Source organism: Plectropomus leopardus, chromosome 7 (assembly GCF_026936395.1).
Source record: "Plectropomus leopardus strain MGB_pleo_1.0 chromosome 7, ASM2693639v1, whole genome shotgun sequence".
Classification (NCBI taxonomy): Eukaryota; Metazoa; Chordata; class Actinopteri; order Perciformes; family Serranidae; genus Plectropomus; species Plectropomus leopardus.
The window spans coordinates 31,275,672-31,297,953 of record NC_142182.1 but is presented as its reverse complement, the minus strand read 5'-3'; the positions used below and the strand labels follow the sequence as shown (position 1 = coordinate 31,297,953).

Genomic DNA, 22,282 nt, shown 5'->3' with positions numbered 1-22,282 from the left:
TTGTGTGGTAGAAGGGGGTCATAAAAACAGGGGGGGCATGACCCCCTATTTTAAGCAGGATTTGCATTTTGCTTAAGAAATTTGCTGGGTGGGTTATTGGTGCTGACTGTGACTCTTATGTTGTTTTCTTGTTGCTTTAAAAAATGTGTCTGTATTCTGTGTATGTATATATATATATATATATATATATATATATATATATATATATATATATATATATATATATATATATATATATATATATATATATATATATATATATATATATAAATTATAAAAAGGCTAAAGTAGGTAGGCTACAGTCCATTACCTGATTTTGAAGCACTTTTTTCCTTTCTAATGGCCTGACAGAAAGTTTGTCCTGATGAAACTATTGTTATTGTTGAAAAATAATTTGTGTATGTGTAACACATTGATTCTAGACTTTCTACTCTTATTTATATGGACAGGAACGTCCTCACGATTCAACACCAACACTATCTATAAACTAAAGGATTTGTTCTAATTAATTACCTCATAAACTAAAGGGTAAACAAATAACATCATAACACACGCCTTTGATGACTTATTTAACCTCTACAATATCATAAATTAAAAAATATAAATTAACGTTACTTTTTAGGTTTTGCAAACTGGGATTTATATTAACGTATGAGCAAGTACCGCCCCACCAAAACAGCTTCCGCCAACATCACTCAAATCAGCCAATCAGAGCCCAGCCCTTGTTTCGGTGCAAATTTCAAACCCGTACTGTCGACAAACGAACGGGTAGCCACCAGCCCGACAACCGTAGCCACACCGATGTTAACTCGTTTTTAAATTAAAAGACCGCTTTTGCATCAAGGAGGATTGTTGTAATACTTTAAGAAGTCTGCGGTGGCAACATGAGAGTAAGGTTAGTAACGTAACATTTTTAAAGTAATAGAAGCCCCAATTGTTTACACTATCAGTTGTACACTCAGTTAGCAAGCTTGCTTCCTGGTTAGCCTGTTCATTTTAGATAACGCCAACGTTTGCTAATTAGCTTTTCGACGCACACAATTTGTGCCACGCCGGGACGGGTATGCTGCAATGACTAATTTTGAATGGTAATTCTGTTTTGTTTGTCAACTTCATGCCACTCATTCGTGATATGGTATCGGTTACCATCACAAGTAATGCTACCGCGTCGGGAAGCTAGCTAACGTTAGCTGGCTGCGTGGATGACAGCGTCGTAGCATCTGACGTTAGCTCTCTGCTACTAACACAGTCTGATACTTGCTATTAAATTACTCGCTGGCGCTGATGTCAATGTTGGACTGTTTTGACTGGTAACAAGTGTTTCAACTCCAGAAAACCGGACTCACTCCCACCTTTCCTTTCTAGTGAAGTCCACGCAGCAGAGTCTGTTGCCTACCTCAACAGAGCACTGGTTAAGTTGCAGGATATTTGGGAAGAAATTGGGATTCCAGAGGAACAGCGCCTACAGAGAACCAATGATGTCCACAAGCACATTAAAGTGAGTCCCACATCAATGTAGATTATATTTAAACTCTGATTGTCGACCTGAAAAGCTAATAGATTGACATTTTTTGGGTGTGTCCTTGTCCCTCAGGGTCTGTTGGACCTCATGATTGCAGAAGAAGAGGAGCTCAAGAAGAGATTACTGAAAAGCATTCAGTCATGTCATAAGGAACTTAATCATCTGTGCAGTGAACTTCAGCTGCCCCCCTTTGAGGTACGGTTTGAATATGTTGTTGTTTCCTTCTATCTGTTGGGGAAAATTGCTCTTTTTTTGAATAACTTTCTGGATTTGTGTGAAGGAGGAAGATGGCTGCACTATGCTGCAGATGGAGAAGAATAGTCGCACACGTCTTGAAGTGATGAAGGAGCACAAGAAGCAAAGAATGGATGAGCTTAAGGGCCTCGTTGGCAAAGACCGTGAGCTGTGTGACATTATGTGCACTACTCCATTTTGCATTGACCAGGAGTCAGTCCCATCACTGAAGCAACTTGAGGCATATCGTGCCTACCTGGATGATCTGACCAAAGAAAAGGTGTTACTAATATTCTACTTTTCTTCATTCTTTATTAACCTTTTCAAGTGTTGTAACCTGGATTGGAATTTAATACCAGCCAAATGCTGGTAAAATATGCAAGTGGCTGCTAGATTTGCTTCAGTCACCAACAAAAAAAAACAATGGTAATCTATTGAGTACCTGGTAAAATTTGAAATTCACCAGTCACAGTGACAGGTGGACAAAACAGTAAATTTTTAACCCTGGTTGTAACCTGTGTTGCCTTTTTAGGAACGTCGTCATGATGAATTTGTAAGCGTCAAAAAGGAGATAATCGCGTGCATGGATGATCTGGAGCGGCACCCAGAGTCCAGTTTTGAGACAGATGTGATGTGTGAAGATGAGGAGGCCTTTTGTCTGTCAAATGACAACATCGCTTCTCTTAAACTACTCCTCAGTCAGGTGTTTTTTTTCATCCAACTATTTGTCAATCTGACACTATGATCTAACTCTAAAATATCATGTTGAATCATATTGTAATGGATTTATGGTTTCTATGCCTTTTTCTAGTTACAAGACCGCAAGACTGAGAATGAGCTGCGTTGTTCAGCTTTTCGCACTAAGATCCAGGAGTTGTGGGAACGACTTCAGATTCCCCAAGAGGAGAGGGAAGCCCTCTCTGATCATATGGTCATGTCAAAGAAGAGAAACATTGAGGCAGTAAGAAATCAACCTTATGTGGTCATTTAGATTAATAATGAATTATTTCAGACAATGCATTGTTGCACTGTTTCACCAAACACCTACATAACAAGTTTTATTAATGTGCATCCTGTCTTTCCAGCTCCAGGCAGAGGTCCAGCGTCTTGAGGTGCTAAAAATGCAGAGCATGAAAAGTGTCACTGAGGCCGTCAGAGCTGAGATTGCTCTTTTCTGGGAGCGATGCTTCTACAGCCAAGAACAGCAGCAAGCTTTTGCTGCATATCATGATGGTGAATATCTCTTAATGGCAAAGCCCTTTCACTGGTTGACCGTCACAAATAGAATATGGTTCTCAGTGCATGTTTCTTTCCCCAGATGATTTCACTGAAGAACTTCTCAACCTGCATGAGGCTGAAGTCAGGACCCTGAAGAAGTGTTACGAGGACCACAGAGAACTCTTTGAGGGAGTCACAAAATGGCAAGAGAACTGGACCTTGTACTTGGAACTTGACGTAAGTACTGAATAGGAACCAGATTGTGTATTAAGCCTGCATTGTTTCCTAATTGTTTAGGCTGATCTCAGTCCTCTGGTCACTTTCACTTTTGGTAATTGTACTTGGCATAGGGATGTGGTTTCACATATTTTACCTGTTCATTCACTAGTGTGGCAGCACTTAAACAAAGTGGGTGACGATATTTTCTGTTGACTGCCCCGTAATATCACATTTCATGTAATTTTGCTTTAGTTATTCCAGTTGCCAATCTTTAGTCTGAGAAGCTTCCACAAAAGACATTTGTGCAACAGCATAGATTTCTCTGAAAGCATCACAGTTACTAGACTACTTAACCTCTTAGGAGTTTATTTCATTGATTGATTCACTACATATACTGTAATCCTAAATTTAGCAGCGTTTAAAACACTTATCTTGGTGTGGTAACACGTGTGGCTGTGTGTACCTCTCTCCATCTCAGAAAAAGGCCAATGACCCTTCAAGGTTCAACAACAGAGGTGGAAACCTTCTAAAAGAAGAGAAACAAAGAGCTGACCTGCAGAAAAGTCTGCCTAAGGTGAGGAAATGTTTAAAAGTGTTATTGATGTGCTCTGAGTGCTCAGTTAATTCAAAAACAGGATTATTATTTAGACTATTTCACCTACAAATGACCAATGATAAGCTTCTTATCCTGGGTTACCCTTCTCATGAAAAAACATTGTTTTTCTGACATGTTTCCAGGATGGACGGCAAATCCAAAAATCATTTCTTCATTTTTTAATCTAGTCTTGTTTAACAACAGCAGAACTGTATTAAAACAGCCATTTACAAAATTTTAAGATATAAGTCAAGTCTCAATTATCCAGTCTTATGCTCAGTACTTTTCCAAACACATACACTTTTGATAAAACCTTACAATTTAAAACCCTTCCATATAAACAGTCTCAGGCATGACTGAGTAACATGCCTGGACACACTCAGTGCGCTACTAGGTGGAAGTGTTTTATATTTTAGTGAAAATGCACGTCTTTAGGAAATACTGAACATATAATTGGATAAATGTGACTTAAATTATACCACACAAGTTGTGTGAGAGTTGTTTGGATTGATGTTTTGATATATTTTTTCCGTTGTTAAAGGGGGTCCCTGTTTACTGTCATTGATGAAGAATGTTCACTTTTTTTGTGATTCTCTGTTCACTGTGAATGCAAGAAAAACCAAATTTACTTCACAAATTCAACTTGCAGTGAGTCATTTATATACAAATAATCATTTTGTAGGTGAAGTATTCTTTAAATAGTTTAAAAGATATCGATTTAGATTAATTAACAGCAAAACATTCAGGCTCAAGTGCACCATTTAGAGGAGAGTGGGAAGAGCTTTGTTGTGTTGTTTGTGCAGTTGGTGCTTTATTGATTTTGGCCACCAGGTGGCGATATTTAAACGTTATAGTTTAAGTCTGTAGTTCTTTTGCAAAATTGTTGTGCGCCAGATTTTGAAACAGGAGGGCAATTTATGAAATTGGGCTTTATGTAATTGACCACCCACTGTCAATGGTAAATGTGATCTTGTGCCAACAATATAAAATTGTTGTTTTCTGTTTGTTCCAGCTGGAAAAGAGTCTTAAAGCCCAAATTGATCTTTGGGAGCAGGAGCATGGCAGAGAATTCCTGGTAAATGGCCAGAAATTTCTTGAGTACGTGCAGCAGCAGTGGGATCACCACCATGCTGAAAAAGAGAAGGAGAAAATGGAGAGGGTGGGTTTTTACTTTGATTAAAAACTGCACTAAGTCTTACATTTCCCCTTCACAAAAGAATTGTCAATATGACTTTCTCATTCTCATGTTTGTTTGAATTAGCAAATGAAGAAAACTAAACAGACACAGGAAGACATGTTATATGGAACTACAATGAGAACACCATCCAAAAGGCGGATAGCAGGGACTCCCACACCTGGAAAAGTAAGAAAGGTAAGATGGTGCCTGCAGTTTTATTTGATGTTGTATTTCATTAACTGACTTGAAGTTGACCCGTCTCCTCCCCTCCTCTGTCCACTTAGCTCAATGGCACCTCAACCATCTCCACTCCAAACAGTTTCCTTAGTTCAGGCCTTAGTGGAACCATGTGCCAGTCCTCCATCCAGAAACCACCTCTGTCTGCCAGCAAGGTATGCACACTCGTTCTTATGACTCATCTCTCTTAAAAAATTCACACTTATTTTTTGACAACCTGTCAGACCGAGAAGGTTAGATGGATTAGTTCTGTATCTGACTCTCTTGTCCATTATTTATGGTAATGCAGATTAGTATGGGACGGTCTTGTTTCCATTTTAGTTTAACTTGTACATGGATGCTTTGTCAGGGCAAGAAAAGCATTCATAATTTAAATTATTTGTGTGCAGATCTCGTAATGTTTTGTACCTACAATGCTGGCCAAAAAATGAGTGTACTGTATGGTGCAGACCATGACAATGATAGATGAATTTATATAATATGAACAACTGAGTCCTTAGTTCTTCTGAAAAGAATACTTTACCCCCACTAAACATTAATATATCAGTTACTTAGTGAAGAAAACTCCAAAAACTGAGTGAATACCTATTTAGAGGGAACCATATTTAACAACAGCAAAACTATATCAAAACATCTGTTTACAAACTCTTACAAAACTCTTGCAGTATGATCCAAGTCTTACATCTGGACCATACTGTATGTGTGAGCAGTGCGTGACAGCAACCTCTCCAAACTGCAGCGTCATGCACACTCATAGTGTTCACACTGGCAGTGTTGTTGCAGTGATGCTTCTGCAGAACTGCCTGCTGCTATGAGTGCTGTATTTCCTCATTTATAAGCACATATTCCACTCAGTTATGATGTCGTGCAAACTCCTGCATTGTCAACAACATGGCCCTGCAAATGTTTTACAACTAAATGCTTTGCGTCAACAACTGATGGGATTCTGTCAACAGAGATGTTGCCAGAGGACTTCTATTTTGAAATGGAAGCAGGAAAGTTTGAGTAAAACATATTTGTATTTCCTCCTCTCTGTGACAGATTAAGACTTTGAAACTGTAATAAAAGGTGGCACAGAGTCAATATATTTATCTAAACACCATTTTTACTGTCTATTTCTGCTGACAACAGCACATGGAAAAAATCTGTGAGCCACTTTGAAGAGATCATCAAATAGATACACTTTGAGTCTTGAGTTACAGAGCACAAGTTGTGTGTTTGTAACTGGATGTTTTGAAATAGTTTTGCTGTTGTTAAGACTCCTCACCTTCAACTCATCAAGAATTTTCTCAGTTTTTGGATTCTTTGGCCACTGGGAGCATCTAAGAAAAAAGTTTCTTCACAAATTCAGATGTTACACAGGTGAGTAATTGATATACAAATGGTCATTTTGTGGGTGAAGTATTCCTTTAAAGGTACATACATTGAAGTATGCCCAGGTGCTCAAGTATGTATGTTCAGGTGATCCTTAAATGTAAATTTCATACAATCAAGATGATGTCAAGCCTCACTGTTACTGTTAGCCCCATGTATCTGTTGAGAGTATATGATACATTACAGCATAAATGGAGCATTGGTGATTTAAAATGTAAAAGGTGGCAATAAAAAAACACATTATCACACTACTTGGCCTTGTTGTAGGGTCTTGGCCTGCGAACCCCTGGACATGCAAGGACTCCCCGTGCACTTGATCGAAACAAGGAAAACATCTCCCATCTTAGAAACATTCCAAGCGGCACACAAAGGTCTCAGGATACTCAAGATCACACCTTCACCTTTAACTCTGTTGCTGGCTCCTATTCGGAATTTGCGGTAAATGCAGTTTTACATCTGTTTGGTTAGTCCTAACTATAAAAGAAAAATAAAGTACAATCTAAGAAAGGAAAATACTAAATTTTCAGGGTTACAGTGGGACCGTAGTACCACTAAGAGCAATATTGTCTTCCCAATCTGTAGAATGAAATATTTACATTTATGATTTACCATGTTACTACTATTTGGCATCACTGCTGAGTTAAAGAAGAATATTTTGTAAATCTAAAGATTTTTCCTTTTTGTAAACGTCTGAGTACAGACACAATTTATGGTTGTATGTTGCTGATAAAATTCTCAGATCATGTTATTTCTGAAGACAGAAGATTGATTTACTGTAAAATGACGAAAGACTAATAGCATGATGATAACTCCATATAAAAAGCTTTTGACCATCTTCTGGTCTTTAGTTGTAGTTGTTGTACAGTAACAATTTTAGTAATCCTCAAATAAGGCAACTAAAAAGCAACCATACTGACCTCTGCCTAGACTTCATAATGTTAATGTTTAAAAATTAATATTCATCATTAAAAATCAAAGTGGTAAACAATGAATACATTCAATAAAAATACATACCAGATTCTTATTTTTCATGTTTATTATAGCAGTAAATTGGGAGAAAATAGTGCCTGTAGTCAAATTCTTCTACTGTAAATCATCAAAAGAAATCCAGATGTACCAAAGACTCACTTGTTCCCTGAGCAACACTTTCTTTCACAACATTTTGAGATCTGGACACCAAGACAAAAATAGTTTTCCAAAGTGAATATACACATTAGCATTCTATATTCTCCTGTCACAAGCTTACACCAATTTAAATTTACACATGTTGACATTTTGACATCTTAAATATGAACAAAATCAAATGATTGAATGCACACATCAAAAATTCTGACGGTTTATTTTTTAAATTTTCCTTCACAGAGAGACCTCTCGAAGGCTTCTAAATCAAATGTGAAGTCAGGAGTGCTGAACTCCACTGTCAGTCATCAGTGAGGGTCCGAGGAGCCACTCTGGCACCAGAAGTCATCCAGCTCTGCGGTAGTGGCTTTTGTAGTTTTCATATAGCGGACAAGAGGGAACTTTCATGTCAACTTCTTACAAAAAAATGTAAATATTTCACTGTGTGTGAATATTTTGAGTCTCCATTGATTCTGTTTTTTTAAGACTTTATGTCAGGGTTACTGCTGGAGCAGTTTTCTCTGCTGTCTGTGTTTTTGTGGCAGGTTATTGATGTATGTCCCAAGGCTGTTGTTACTTTTTATTTTCACATTTTTCTTTTAGAATTACAGCCTTTTAATGAACCATTGTTAAGCATATCTAGAGCACTACTTTGTTTTTTCGTACTGTAGCAGCTAGCCAATACACAACTTTATTACTCCAGCTGGGATGACAGCTAAATTTGCTATTCAGAAACTAAATATTTTGAGTGCTTTTTTTTTAAAAATCACACTGTAAATAAACATTTTAAACAGACATTTGGCCTTTCTAGGTACCTATTTATGATCTTGTTTGCTTGTAAGCAAATGTTTTGTCATAGTTTTGCAGTTGTTCAACACGTCCCCATTTTACTATAAGAATTTTATCCTTCTCTAAATTCTTTCTTCAGCATTGTGGCATGTGAGAAAAACAAAGCTTTTGTTGGGAACTGAACGGAACAAGGATTGATAGAAAAATGATAATTTTGTGGATGAAGTATTCCTTTAACTGAGACCAAGTCAAAAGGCAGTATCTGTTAAGTACTATACTTTGATCACACACTGTATCTTAAAACATACACAAAATAATACATTTCACATATTGTAGAAAATAATTCTCCATGCAGATTAGAAATGTGACGATGTTCTGTTTAAGCCATGCGTGTCATGAGTTCTTCAAGAGCCCTCTCCCGGTGATTTTCATGAACAAGCAGCACTTCTTTGATCGCACTTTGCTGAAAACCCATCTCATTGAACTGAGTCAGAAGGCGCAGGAACTCCGCAGCCTGAAATAGAATTTAAAGTCAGTAATAATACATATTGAGGTATGTCTGTGGCGCAAATATTGATTAGCGAGAATCACCTTGCTCTCACAATTCTGAAACATCTCCAAGGCTTCCTCCACCTGTGCTTCATCATAACCCAGCTGACACAGACGGTCATTAGCGACCAGGTATTTTAGGATCTGTCGATAAATAGTTGAGCCATGGAAAAGCACGAGACAAATCATAAGTATTTTATGTATGCCTTATCAGGATTTATAAAGCATTAAAGATGCGCTGATAACATGAAAAGACAAAGTGGTGCCTACCTTCTCTGGGCTGTGATAGCCTGTTTTCTGTAGAGCCAGAATAGCTGTGCGTAAAGGGTAGCCCTTTGCTGTGATGGTTTCAAGTAGCTCCCTCTCTTCCTGGCTGAGTGCTGACAACAACTCTGCTGATGAGTCAAAGAAAACCCCACGAGAGCTGCCAGTACTCAGGGCCTGATGACAAGGGAAGAGCAAATAAACATAATGTGTTATAGAAAAAGAAGAAGAAAATAAATTGTAAATTGTGTTGTCTCAGACCAGGGCCATTATCCTCTAATATTGGGGTGGTGTGACCTCCTGTTTTTGCATTTTTAGACACAATATATACTATTGCCTTTATGCATGTTAATGACATTGAATAATGAAATACTATAAAAGGAGCTTCTTGTGACAGAATATGGTATGACTTTTACATACCATCCAATTTTTTGTCCATTTTTTGGGAGCATAGGTACTAAAGGCTGCTTCTGCCACTTTTCTGAGTCTTTGGGACTGTTAATAGTCCAGAGTCTAATTATTGTAATGCACATATAGGAGTGTAACATGACAGGTAGTTTGCTATGTATGACGGTGATATCGTTGAGAGCTTTAAAAACCAATAGCAGACCTTTAAAATCAACCCTGTATGATATAGGCAGCCAGTGAAGACAGGCGAGAATGGGGGTAATATGTTCCCCTCTTGTTTTTGTTAAAACTCTAGCTGCTGCTTTTTGTACGAGCTGAAGTTTACTTTGTTTCGGTTAAGAACATAAAATCAAGAATGTGTTCAGAGATGATATTATTGAAAGGGCCTACAGGGACAGAAATCAAGTTTTCTGTGTTTCCTTTGGCCAGATTATATGTTTTTGCTCTTCTAGATCTTGATTGTGGTGTGACATTCTGAACATGATTGTAATCTAAGGATTTAAATTTAGTAGGCTTAGATACAAAGATGCAGTTTATGTTTAATTGGTGCTGGTTTGCTTAGAAGGCTTGCAGAGATTTGCAAGTTTATATCCACAAGGTGGCAATGGTGACTGTGGATGGGAGGGTGGTGATTGGCATGCCTGTGTCAGGTGACTGTATCAGGTGTTTGGTTGACTGGAGGTAGTCCCTGCGAAGGTGCGTTAAAAACAGCATAGAATTTATTTTCTGTTAAAATGTGTGCACCCAGGTCATTGGCATGGGTCTTTCCAGAAAAAGGGTGAACGCCTCCAGAAGAGATTAAAATTGTCAATAAAAAGCACCTTGTGAGGTGGACACACCTACTGCAACTAGCTCTGGAGATTGACGGTTCGACAAAAACGTTCACTGCCTCGCTTGAAAGGTGCAATGGGACCAGACATGAAAATCCGCGTTGGAGTTTTTTATAAGTCAAGGAGCTTGCTAAAATCCGGCTTTAATATCTTGGTCGTCTCATTTGAAACGTCATTACAACCACCGTGGATGGTTAGGCTACATTTTGAGCACTGGGGTTGTTCTGGTAATAGATTGGGGATTTTCTCCAAGATGTCATACTTTGCTGCAGGGAAACAGTAGTTGAACACCAAACCTTTCCTTACATTTCTAACAATTGAGTCCCAGATGATCAGTGTGGTAGGAGATTGTGTTTGTGGTGGGATTTGAGGCTTTGTTGTTGGTGCCTCAGCTGGAGAGGAGCAGTCATTGACCTCAGCAGGACGCTTTGGGGAGCATTATGTTGCCGGATTCCTTACTGGAACTTCATCCCTGGAGCTAGACCGTGGACCGGGCTTGGACTGAGAAGGAGGCAATGCTTTGCTGTATTGCGAGACAGGGTGGCAACCGGACATGAGGGTGCATGGAAGTGGGGTAAAATTTTGTAAATCCAGTTATTAAATCTATTTTTGAAGATAATCCCCTGAGGTAGATGGTGATTAGCCAGCCTGCTTCCGCGTCCACCCCTTCCACCAGCAACAGGCCAACCTTCAGCTGGCCCATGACATGGAATCGAATTGGCCATGGGTTTAGCTTCCAGCATGGGAGCCATCTCTGGAAGTCCGGCGTTGACAGAGCTGTACCATAGAAATGTGGTGCCGGAGCTGAGCAGCAGGAGTCAGGGAAGCGGGTCAGGCTTGTCCCGCCTCGGATACCGCAGCCAAATGAGCCCAGGACAGCGAGATGTACAGCCTGAGCTGTGGCAGCAGTTGATAACTCTAAAAAGAGATTGTCTTTATGTCTGACTTCAGCTTCCAGATGAGTGATGTTCTTCAACATGGAGAGGGTAAGTTGACAAGTCACACACAGCCGTCACGTTAGCATTTGTATCTTACTTGGTGTCAGTCACCCTAATGCAGATCCAGTGCTTGTAGTTTGGCAGCTAGTCAGAGGCAGCATTGGTGTCAAAATTTCCTATACTATGACGTTTTGATACTATCTTTATCAACATAGGCCAACTTTACATATTTTGAACAACATTCTATATTATGACTATTTTGACTTTTAAATGACATAGGCTACTCTACTATCACTTTTTAATAACATTTTCCATTACTTTTAATGCAATATTGAACAACATACTATACTATGATTTTTGTTGTGATAAACTACCATAAACTTTTATGCAATTTTGAACAATACTATATTATGATTTTGAGGTCATTTTTTAATTAAATACTGTATCATTACTTTTTTTATTCAAGTTTGAACATCATTTTATAAAATGACTTTTTTTATGCAATTGTGGACAACATACTGTTCTTTTTATGCATTTGGGTGAGACATGATTCCATTATTTTTTAGTGCAATTTTGACATACTTTGATTTTTTTTATGCCATTTTGGATGCCATACTACTGTGACATTTTATGACATTTGAACAACATAGTTTATTATTACATTTTTTATGCCATGAGATCGTATACTTTGACTTGTTCACGCCGTTTTGAATGACATGCTATACTATGACTTTGACAACAGCAGCGCATACAGATGAAACAGCCAGTAGCTCTGCAAATCCTCGCTATATTTTTCTAATTTTTCAATACCATGGCCCCTTCTGCTGAAGCACTACTTTTCTATGATAGAGAGGCACTTATCAACGTCGGGAGAAGTTGGACTTCAGTTGGACTGAATGCAGCAGGCCGTGAAAGGGTCCCCACCGACGGCATATGTCTACAAGCCAGTCAGACCGAAAGGGGAGAAAAAAAAACGAAAGTGCGGGATGAAGAGAGGAAGAACAGCCGATGTCACTGTGAGGCTTACAAAAGTATGACTTTTTTCATGCCATTTTGGAGGAGATACTATATAATGACTTTTTCATGCCATTTTTGAGTACATGTTAGATCAAGGCATTTTTTTGTCATTTTGGTGGACATACTATGACCTTATACATGTACATACTATAGTGTGACTTTTTCATGCCATTTTGAACCACATGTTAGATCAAGGCATTTTTTGTCATTTTGGTGGACATACTATGACCTTTTCATACCAATTTGGAAGACATACTATACTATGACTTTTTCAATGCCAATTTGGACCACATACTATTGTAATACGTTTTATACCATTTTGAACTACATACTATGCGATGATCAGCTATACTACAAACTGCTTCAACATGCTGAATAATGATTTTTTTAGCAATTGGAGTGATCACTTTTTTGCCCATTTTTCAACATGCTATAGAATGGCTTTTTTCGGCATACTATACTTTGGCATAAAGTTGCAAAAAATTGACTTTTTGGACCTTTTTTTTCAACATACTATACTGAAAACTGCCTCAACATGCTGTTTTATGACTTTTTTCAGCATTTGTAGTGATCACTTTTTTGACCATTTTTCCCTGACCTATGGTATGGTGTTTTTCGCCATACAATACTTCGGCCTAAAACCCTCAAAATGACTTAATGGACTGTCTTTTCAACAGGCTATACTTTATACTACCTAAAAAAGCTGTTCTATTACTTTTTTCCAGCATTTAGAGGGATAACATTTTTTAACAATTTTGCCAGAACTATAGTATGGCTTTTTTCACCATACAATACTTTTGCCTAACATGCTCAAAATATTGACTTTTTGGGCAGATTTTTCAACAGGGCCTCAATATGCTGTTCTATGACTTTTTTTCAGCAATTGGAGCAATGACTTTTTTGACCATTTTCCCTGAGATATAGCCATACCCTGACCTGTATGGCTCTTTTGGCCACATTATACTTAGGCCTATAACAATCAAAATACTGACGTTTTGGACCCTTTTGCCAGCTGGCTATACTATAAACTGCCTCAACATGCTGTTCGATGACTTTTTTCAGCATTTGGAGCGACAACTTTTTTGACCAATTTTCCCTGAGCTATAGTATGTTTTTTTATGCCATACAATACTTTTGTCTAAAACACTAAAAATATTGTCTTTTTGGACTTTCTTTTCAACATGCTATACTTTAAACTACTGAAAAATTATGTTCTATGAGTTTTTTCAGCATTTGGAGTGATAACATTTTTGACCAATTTTGCCTGAGCTATAGTATGGCTTTTTTTGCCATGCAATACTTTGGCCTAAAACACTTAAAATATTGAATTCTGGACTATGTTTTGAACAGGCTATACTATCAACTGCCTCAACATGCTGTTCTAGGACTATTTTCAGCATTTGGAGCGATCACTTTTTTGACCATTTTTCCCTGACCTTTTTTCGCCATATAATACTTTGGTCTAAAACACTCAAAAAATTGACTAATACAAAAAATAATCCAAATACTGAAAAAACTCATAGAAACGCATGTTGGGGCAGATTATATCATAGCCTGTTGAGTAAATAGTCCAAAAAGGCAATGAGTGTATAGGCCAAAGTGTTTTTTGGCAAAAAAAAAAAAGCCATAGTATAGGTCAGGGAAAAATGGTCAAAAATGTCATCGCTCCAAATGCTGAAAAAACTCAATATGTCAATATTTTAAAAGTCAATATTTTGAGCGTTTCAGTCCAAAGTATGGAATGGCGAAAAAAGTCATACTATAGCTCTGGAAAAAATGGTCAAAAACATGATCGCTTCAAATTATGAACAAACGCATATAACAGCATGTTGGGGCAGATTATGTCATAGCCTGTTGAATAAAGGATCCAAAAATTCAATATTTTGAGTGTTTTAGTCCAAAGTATATTATAACGAAAAAAGCCATACTATAGCTCAGGGGAAAATGGTAAAAAAAATTATCCCCCCAAATGCTGAAAGAACTCATAGAACAGCATGTTGGGGCAGTTTAACATATAGCCTGCTGAAAACACAGTCCAAAAAGTCAATATTTTGAGCGTTTTAGTCCAAAGTATATTAGGGCGAAAAAAGCTGTACTATAGTTCAGGGAAAAATGGTCAAAAACATCATTGCTCCAAATGGTGAAAAAACTCATAGAACAGCATATTGAGGCAGTTTATAGTGTAGCCTGTTGAATAAAGGGTCCAAAAAGTCAATATTTTGAGTGTTTTAGGCCAAAGTACAATATAGCGAAAAAAGTCATACTATAGCTCAGGGAAAAATGGTCAAAAACGTCATTGCTCCAAATGGTGAAAAAACTCATAGAACAGCATATTGAGGCAGTTTAAAATATAGCCTGTTGAATAAAGGGTCCAAAAAGTCAATATTTTGAGCGTTTTAGACCAAAGTATGGAATGGAGAAAAAAGTCATACTATAGCTCAGGGAAAAATGGTCGAAAAAGTGATCCCTCCAAATGGTGAAAAAACTCGTAGAACAGCATGTTGGGGCAGTTTATAGTATAGCCTGCTGAAAACACAGTCCAAAAAGTCAATATTTTGAGCGTTTTAGTCCAAAGTATTTTAGGGCGAAAAAAGTCATACTATAGGTCAGGGAAAAATGGTCAAAAACGTCATTGCTCCAAATGGTGAAAAAACTCATAGAACAGCATGTTGGGGCAGATTATGCCATAGCCTGTTGAATAAAGGGTCCAAAAAATCAATATTTTGAGTGTTTTAGGCCAAACTACAATATGGAGAAAAAAGTCATACTATAGTTCAGGAAAAAATTGTCAAAAACGTCATTACTTCAAATTATGAAAAAAGTCATAGAAGAGCATGTTGAGGCAGTTTACCGTGTAGCCTGTTGAATAAAGGGTCCAAAAAGTCAATATTTTGAGTGTTTTACACCAAAGAATAGTATGGCGAAAAAAGCCATACTATAGGTCAGGGAAAAATGGTCAAAAACGTCATCGCTCCAAATGATGAAAAAAGTCATAGAACAGCATATTGAGGCAGTTTACAGCATAGCCTGTTGAATAAAGGGTCCAAAAAGTCAATATTTTGAGTGTTTTAGACCAAAGTACAATATAGCGAAAAAAGTCATACTATAGCTCAGGGAAAAATGTTAAAAACGTGATAGCTCGAAATGCTGAAAAAACTCATAGAAAAGCATGTTGGGGCAGTTTATAGCATAGCCCGTTGAAAAAACTGTCCAAAAAGTCAATATTTTGAGCGTTTTAGGCCAAAGTATTGTATGGCGAAAAACGCCATACTATAAGTCAGGGAACAATCGACAAAAAAGTCATCGCTCCAAATGCTGAAGAAAACTCATGGAACAGTATGTTGGGGCAGTTTATAGTATGGCATGTTGAATGAAGGGTCCAAAAAGTCAATATTTTGAGCGTTTTGGTCCAAAGTATATTAGGGCGAAAAAAGTCATACAGGGAAAAATTGTCAAAAAGGTGATCCCTCCAAATGCTGAAAGAACTCATAGAACAGCATGTTGGGGCAGTTTAAAATATAGCCTTTTGAACAATGGGTCCAAAGAGTCAATATTTTGATTGTTTTAGACAATAGTATGGTGTGGAGAAAAAAGACATACTATAGCTCAGGGAAAAATGGTCAAAAACGTCATGCTGAAAATGCTGAAAAAACTCATTAAACAGCATGTTGGGGCAGTTTATAGTATAGCCTGTTGAAAACACAGTCCAAAAAGTCAATATTTTGAGCATTTTAGTCCAAAGTATATTATGGCGAAAAAGCCGTATTATAGTTCAGGGAAAAATGGTCAAAAACGTCATCCCTCCAAATGTTGAAAAAGGTCATAGAACAGCATGTTGAGGCAGTTTATAGTATAGTCTGTTCAAAACACAGTCCAAAAAGTCAATATTTTGAGCGTTTTAGGCCAAAGTATTGTATGGCAAAAAAAAGTCATACTATAGCTCAGGGAAAAATGTTAAAAACGTGATAGCTCCAAATGCTGAAAAAACTCATAGAAAAGCATGTTGGGGCAGTTTAAAATATAGCCTTTTGAACAATGGGTCCAAAGAGTCAATATTTTGATTGTTTTAGGCAATAGTATGGTGTGGAGAAAAAGACATATGATAGCTCAGGGAAGAATGGTCAAAAACGTCATCGCTCCAAATGCTGAAAAAACTCATTAAATAGCATGTTGGGGCAGTTTATAGTATAGTCTGTTGAATAAAGGGTCCAAAAAGTCAATATTTTGAGTGTTTTAGGCCAAAGAATAGTATGGCGAAAAAAGCCATACTATAGCTCAGGGAAAAATGTTAAAAACGTGATAGCTCCAAATGCTGAAAAAACTCATAGAAAAGCATGTTGGGGCAGTTTATAGTATAGCCTGTTGAAAACACAGTCCAAAAAGTCAATATTTTGAGTGTTTTCAGCCAAAGTACAATATTGCGAAAAAAGTCATACTATAGCTCAGGGAAAAATGGTCAAAAAAGTGATCCCGCCAAATGCTGAAAGAACTCATAGAACAGCATGTTGAGGCTATTTATAGTATAGCCTGTTGAAAACACAGTCCAAAAAGTCAATATTTTGAGCGTTTTAGTCCAAAGTATATTATGGCGAAAAAACTCATACTATAGCTCAGGGGAAAATGGTCAAAAACGTCATCGCTTCAAATTATGAAAAAAGTCATAGAACAGCATGCTGGGGCAGATTATGTCATAGCCTGTTGAATAAAGGGTCCAAAAAGTCAATATTTTGAGCGTTTTAGTCCAAAGTATATTATGGCAAAAAAAGCCATACATTAGTTGAGGAAAAATTTATTAAAAAAGTGATCCCTCCAAATGCTGAAAGAACTCATAGAACAGCATGTTGGGGCAGTTTAAAATATAGCCTTTTGAACAATGGGTCCAAAGAGTCAATATTTTGATTGTTTTAGACAATAGTATGGTGTGGAGAAAAAAGACATACTATAGCTCAGGGAAAAATGGTCAAAAACGTCATGCTGAAAATGCTGAAAAAACTCATTAAACAGCATGTTGGGGCAGTTTATAGTATAGCCTGTTGAAAACACAGTCCAAAAAGTCAATATTTTGAGCGTTTTAGTCCAAAGTATATTAGGGCGAAAAAAGCCGTACTATAGTTCAGGGAAAAATGGTCAAAAACGTCATCCCTCCAAATGCTGAAAAAGGTCATAGAACAGCATGTTGAGGCAGTTTATAGTATGGTCTGTTCAAAACACAGTCCAAAAAGTCAATATTTTGATTGTTTTAGACAATAGTATGGTGTGGAGAAAAAAGACATACTATAGCTCAGGGAAGAATGGTCAAAAAAGTGATCCCTCCAAATGCTGCAAAAACTCATTAAACAGCATGTTGAGGCAGTTTATAGTATAGCCTGTTGAATAAAGGGTCCAAAAAGTCAATATTTTGAGTGTTTTAGGCCAAAGTACAATATAGCGAAAAAAGTCATACTAGAGTTCAGGAAAAAATGGTCAAAAAAGTGATCCCTCCAAATGCTGCAAAAACTCATTAAACAGCATGTTGAGGCTGTTTATAGTATAGCCTGTTGAAAACACAGTCCAAAAAGTCAATATTTTGAGCGTTTTAGTCCAAAGTATATTAGGGCAAAAAAAGTCAGACTCATAGAACAGCATGTTGGGGCAGATTATGCCATAGCCTGTTGAATAAAGGGTCCAAAAAGTCAATATTTTGAGTGTTTTAGGCCAAACTACAATATGGAGAAAAAAGTCATACTATAGCTCAGGGAAAAATGGTCAAAAACGTCATTGCTCCAAATGGTGAAAAAACTCATAGAACAGCATGTTGGGGCAGATTATGCCATAGCCTGTTGAATAAAGGGTCCAAAAAGTCAATATTTTGAGTGTTTTAGGCCAAACTACAATATGGAGAAAAAAGTCATACTATAGCTCAGGGAAAAATGGTAAAAAACGTCATCCCTCCAAATGCTGAAAAAAACTCATGGAACAGTATGTTGGGGCAGTTTATAGTATAGCCTGTTGAATGAAGGGTCCAAAAAGTCAATATTTTGAGTGTTTTCAGCTAAAGTACAATATGGCGAAAAAAGTCATACTATAGCTCAGGGAAAAATGGTCAAAAACGTTATTGCTCCAAATGATGAAAAAAGTCATGAAACAGCATATTGAGGCAGTTTACAGCATAGCCTGTTGAATAAAGGGTCCAAAAAGTCAATATTTTGAGTGTTTTAAGCCAAAGTAAGGAATGGTGAAAAAAGTCATACTATAGCTCAGGAAAAAATGGTCAAAAATGTCATCCCTCCAAATGCTGAAAAAAGTCATAGAACAGCATGTTGAGGCAGTTTATAGTATAGTCTGTTGAATAAAGGGTCCAAAAAGTCAATATTTTGAGCGTTTTAGACCAAAGTATGGAATGGAGAAAAAAGTCATACTATAGCTCAGGGAAAAATGGTCAAAAAAGTGATCCCTCCAAATGGTGAAAAAACTCGTAAAACAGCATGTTGAGGCAGTTTATAGTATAGTCTGTTGAATAAAGGGTCCAAAAAGTCAATATTTTGAGTGTTTTAGGCCAAAGAATGGAATGGCGAAAAAAGCCATACTATAGCTCAGGGAAAAATGTTAAAAACGTGATAGCTCGAAATGCTGAAAAAGGTCATAGAACAGCATGTTGAGGCTATTTATAGTATAGCCTGTTGAAAACACAGTCCAAAAAGTCAATATTTTGAGCGTTATAGTCCAAAGTATATTAGGGCGTAAAAGCCGTGCTATAATTCAGGGAAAAATGGTCAAAAACGTCATTGCTCCAAATGATGAAAAAAGTCATAGAACAGCATATTGAGGCAGTTTACAGCATAGCCTGTTGAATAAAGGGTCCAAAAAGTCAATATTTTGAGCGTTTTAGACCAAAGTATGGAATGGAGAAAAAAGTCATACTATAGCTCAGGAAAAATTGGTCAAAAACGTCATTGCTTCAAATTATGAAAAAAGTCATAGAACAGCATGTTGAGGCAGTTTATAGTATAGTCTGTTGAATAAAGGGTCCAAAAAGTCAATATTTTGAGTGTTTTAGGCCAAAGAATAGTATGGCAAAAAAGCCATACTATAGCTCAGGGAAAAATGTTAAAAACGTGATAGCTCCAAATGCTGAAAAAACTCATAGAACAGCATGTTGGGGCAGTTTATAGTATAGCCTGTTGAAAACACAGTCCAAAAAGTCAATATTTTGAGCGTTATAGTCCAAAGTATATTAGGGCGAAAAAAGCCGTGCTATAATTCAGGGAAAAATGGCCAAAAACGTCATTGCTCCAAATGATGAAAAAAGTCATGAAACAGCATATTGAGGCAGTTTATAGTATAGTCTGTTGAATAAAGGGTCCAAAAAGTCAATATTTTGAGCGTTATAGTCCAAAGTATATTAGGGCGAAAAAAGCCGTGCTATAATTCAGGGAAAAATGGTCGAAAAAGTGATCCCTCCAAACGGTGAAAAAAGTCATAGAACAGCATGTTGGGGCAGTTTATAGTATAGCCTGTTGAATAAAGGGTCCAGAAAGTCAATATTTTGAGTGTTTTAGGCCAAACTACAATATGGAGAAAAAAGTCATACTATAGTTCAGGGAAAAATGGTAAAAAACGTCATCCCTCCAAATGCTGAAAAAAACTCATGGAACAGTATGTTGGGGCAGTTTATAGTATAGCCTGTTGAATAAAGGGTCCAAAAAGTCAATGTTCTGAGTGTTTTAAGCCAAAGTAAGGAATGGCGAAAAAAGTCATACTATAGTTCAGGGAAAAACGGTAAAAAACGTCATCCCTCCAAATGCTGAAAAAAGTCATAGAACAGCATGTTGAGGCAGTTTATAGTATAGTCTGTTGAATAAAGGGTCCAAAAAGTCAATATTTTGAGTGTTTTAGGCCAAAGTATTGTGTGGCGAAAAAAGTCATACTATAGTTCAGGGAAAAATGGTTAAAAACGTCATCCATCCAAATGCTGAAAAAAGCCATAGAACAGCATGTTGAGGCAGTTTATAGTATAGTCTGTTGAATAAAGGGTCCAAAAAGTTAATATTTTGAGCGTTTTAGTCCAAAGTATATTATGGTGAAAAAAGCCATACTATAGTTCAGGAAAAAATTGTCAAAAACGTGATCCCTCCAAATGCTGAAAAAAGTCATAGAACAGCATGTTGAGGTCGTTTATAGTATAGCCTGTTGAAAAAACTGTCCAAAAAGTTAATATTTTGAGCGTTTTAGTCCAAAGTATTTGAGGCCGCAAAAAGTCATACTATAGCTCAGGAAAAATTGGTCAAAAACGTCATTGCTTCAAATTATGAAAAAAGTCATAGAACAGCATGTTGAGGCAGTTTATAGTATAGTCTGTTGAATAAAGGGTCCAAAAAGTCAATATTTTGAGTGTTTTAGGCCAAAGAATGGAATGGCGAAAAAAGCCATACCATAGCTCAGGGAAAAATGTTAAAAACGTGATAGCTCCAAATGCTGAAAAAACTCATAGAAAAGCATGTTGGGGCAGTTTATAGTATAGCCTGTTGAAAACACAGTCCAAAAAGTCAATATTTTGAGTGTTTTAGTCCAAAGTATTTTAGGGCGAAAAAAGTCATACTATAGGTCAGGGAAAAATGGTCAAAAACGTCATTGCTCCAAATGGTGAAAAAACTCATAGAACAGCATGTTGGGGCAGATTATGCCATAGCCTGTTGAATAAAGGGTCCAAAAAGTCAATATTTTGAGTGTTTTAGGCCAAACTACAATATGGAGAAAAAAGTCATACTATAGCTCAGGGAAAAATGGTAAAAAACGTCATCCCTCCAAATGCTGAAAAAAACTCATGGAACAGTATGTTGGGGCAGTTTATAGTATAGCCTGTTGAATGAAGGGTCCAAAAAGTCAATATTTTGAGTGTTTTCAGCTAAAGTACAATATGGCGAAAAAAGTCATACTATAGCTCAGGGAAAAATGGTCAAAAACGTTATTGCTCCAAATTATGAAAAAAGTCATGAAACAGCATATTGAGGCAGTTTACAGCATAGCCTGTTGAATAAAGGGTCCAAAAAGTCAATATTCTGAGTGTTTTAAGCCAAAGTAAGGAATGGCGAAAAAAGTCATACTATAGCTCAGGAAAAAATGGTCAAAAATGTCATCCCTCCAAATGCTGAAAAAAGTCATAGAACAGCATGTTGAGGCAGTTTATAGTATAGTCTGTTGAATAAAGGGTCCAAAAAGTCAATATTTTGAGCGTTTTAGACCAAAGTATGGAATGGAGAAAAAAGTCATACTATAGCTCAGGGAAAAATGGTCAAAAAAGTGATCCCTCCAAATGGTGAAAAAACTCATAGAACAGCATGTTAAGGCAGTTTATAGTATAGCCTGCTGAAAACACAGTCCAAAAAGTTAATATTTTGAGCGTTTTAGTCCAAGGTATATTATGGTGAAAAAAGCTGTGCTATAATTCAGGGAAAAATGGTCAAAAACGTCATTGCTCCAAATGATGAAAAAAGTCATGAAACAGCATATTGAGGCAGTTTATAGTATAGTCTGTTGAATAAAGGGTCCAAAAAGTCAATATTTTGAGCGTTTTAGACCAAAGTATGGAATGGAGAAAAAAGTCATACTATAGCTCAGGAAAAATTGGTCAAAAACGTCATTGCTTCAAATTATGAAAAAAGTCATAGAACAGCATGTTGAGGCAGTTTATAGTATAGTCTGTTGAATAAAGGGTCCAAAAAGTCAATATTTTGAGTGTTTTAGGCCAAAGAATAGTATGGCAAAAAAAGCCATACTATAGCTCAGGGAAAAATGTTAAAAACGTGATAGCTC

The 22,282-nt window shown here is 37.0% G+C and overlaps 2 protein-coding genes across 4 annotated transcripts in view; one reads left to right on the top strand and one right to left on the bottom strand.

The window, feature by feature from the left end:
- The first annotated feature begins 714 nt into the window (after positions 1-714).
- Positions 715-8,490, top strand: LOC121950396 (protein regulator of cytokinesis 1-like). Of its 3 annotated transcripts, none has more exons than XM_042496380.2 (14): positions 715-895; positions 1,366-1,498; positions 1,595-1,717; positions 1,803-2,036; positions 2,289-2,459; positions 2,568-2,717; positions 2,842-2,989; positions 3,075-3,211; positions 3,672-3,767; positions 4,801-4,947; positions 5,050-5,160; positions 5,250-5,357; positions 6,844-7,014; positions 7,939-8,490. In XM_042496380.2, exons 1-14 carry the CDS (start codon positions 885-887, stop codon positions 8,008-8,010), a joined length of 1,812 nt encoding a protein of 603 aa, XP_042352314.1. In that variant the 5' UTR covers positions 715-884; the 3' UTR covers positions 8,011-8,490. The 3 variants fall into 3 exon arrangements, with proteins under 3 accessions (XP_042352314.1, XP_087936615.1, XP_087936614.1); XM_088080489.1 differs by lacking the exon at positions 715-895 and adding an exon at positions 945-1,088 and having other exon boundaries at positions 6,844-6,947; XM_088080488.1 differs by lacking the exon at positions 715-895 and adding an exon at positions 945-1,088.
- LOC121949813 (uncharacterized) overlaps positions 8,229-22,282 on the bottom strand; it is a 43,186-nt gene continuing 29,132 nt past the window's right edge. Inside the window, exons 4-6 of the mRNA XM_042495592.2 lie at positions 9,304-9,474; positions 9,076-9,177; positions 8,229-8,998 (exon numbers count right to left, since the gene is read on the bottom strand). Coding sequence (XP_042351526.2) covers positions 8,864-8,998; positions 9,076-9,177; positions 9,304-9,474 — 408 coding nt within the window. The 3' untranslated portion in view covers positions 8,229-8,863. The remainder of the gene's footprint in view (positions 8,999-9,075; positions 9,178-9,303; positions 9,475-22,282) is intronic.

Coding starts and splice junctions, on each gene's coding strand:
- LOC121950396 (XM_088080488.1), top strand. Junction 2,990..3,074: donor TTTTGCTGCATATCATGATG/GTGAATATCTCT, acceptor TTCTTTCCCCAG/ATGATTTCACTGAAGAACTT. Junction 5,161..5,249: donor CACCTGGAAAAGTAAGAAAG/GTAAGATGGTGC, acceptor CTGTCCACTTAG/CTCAATGGCACCTCAACCAT.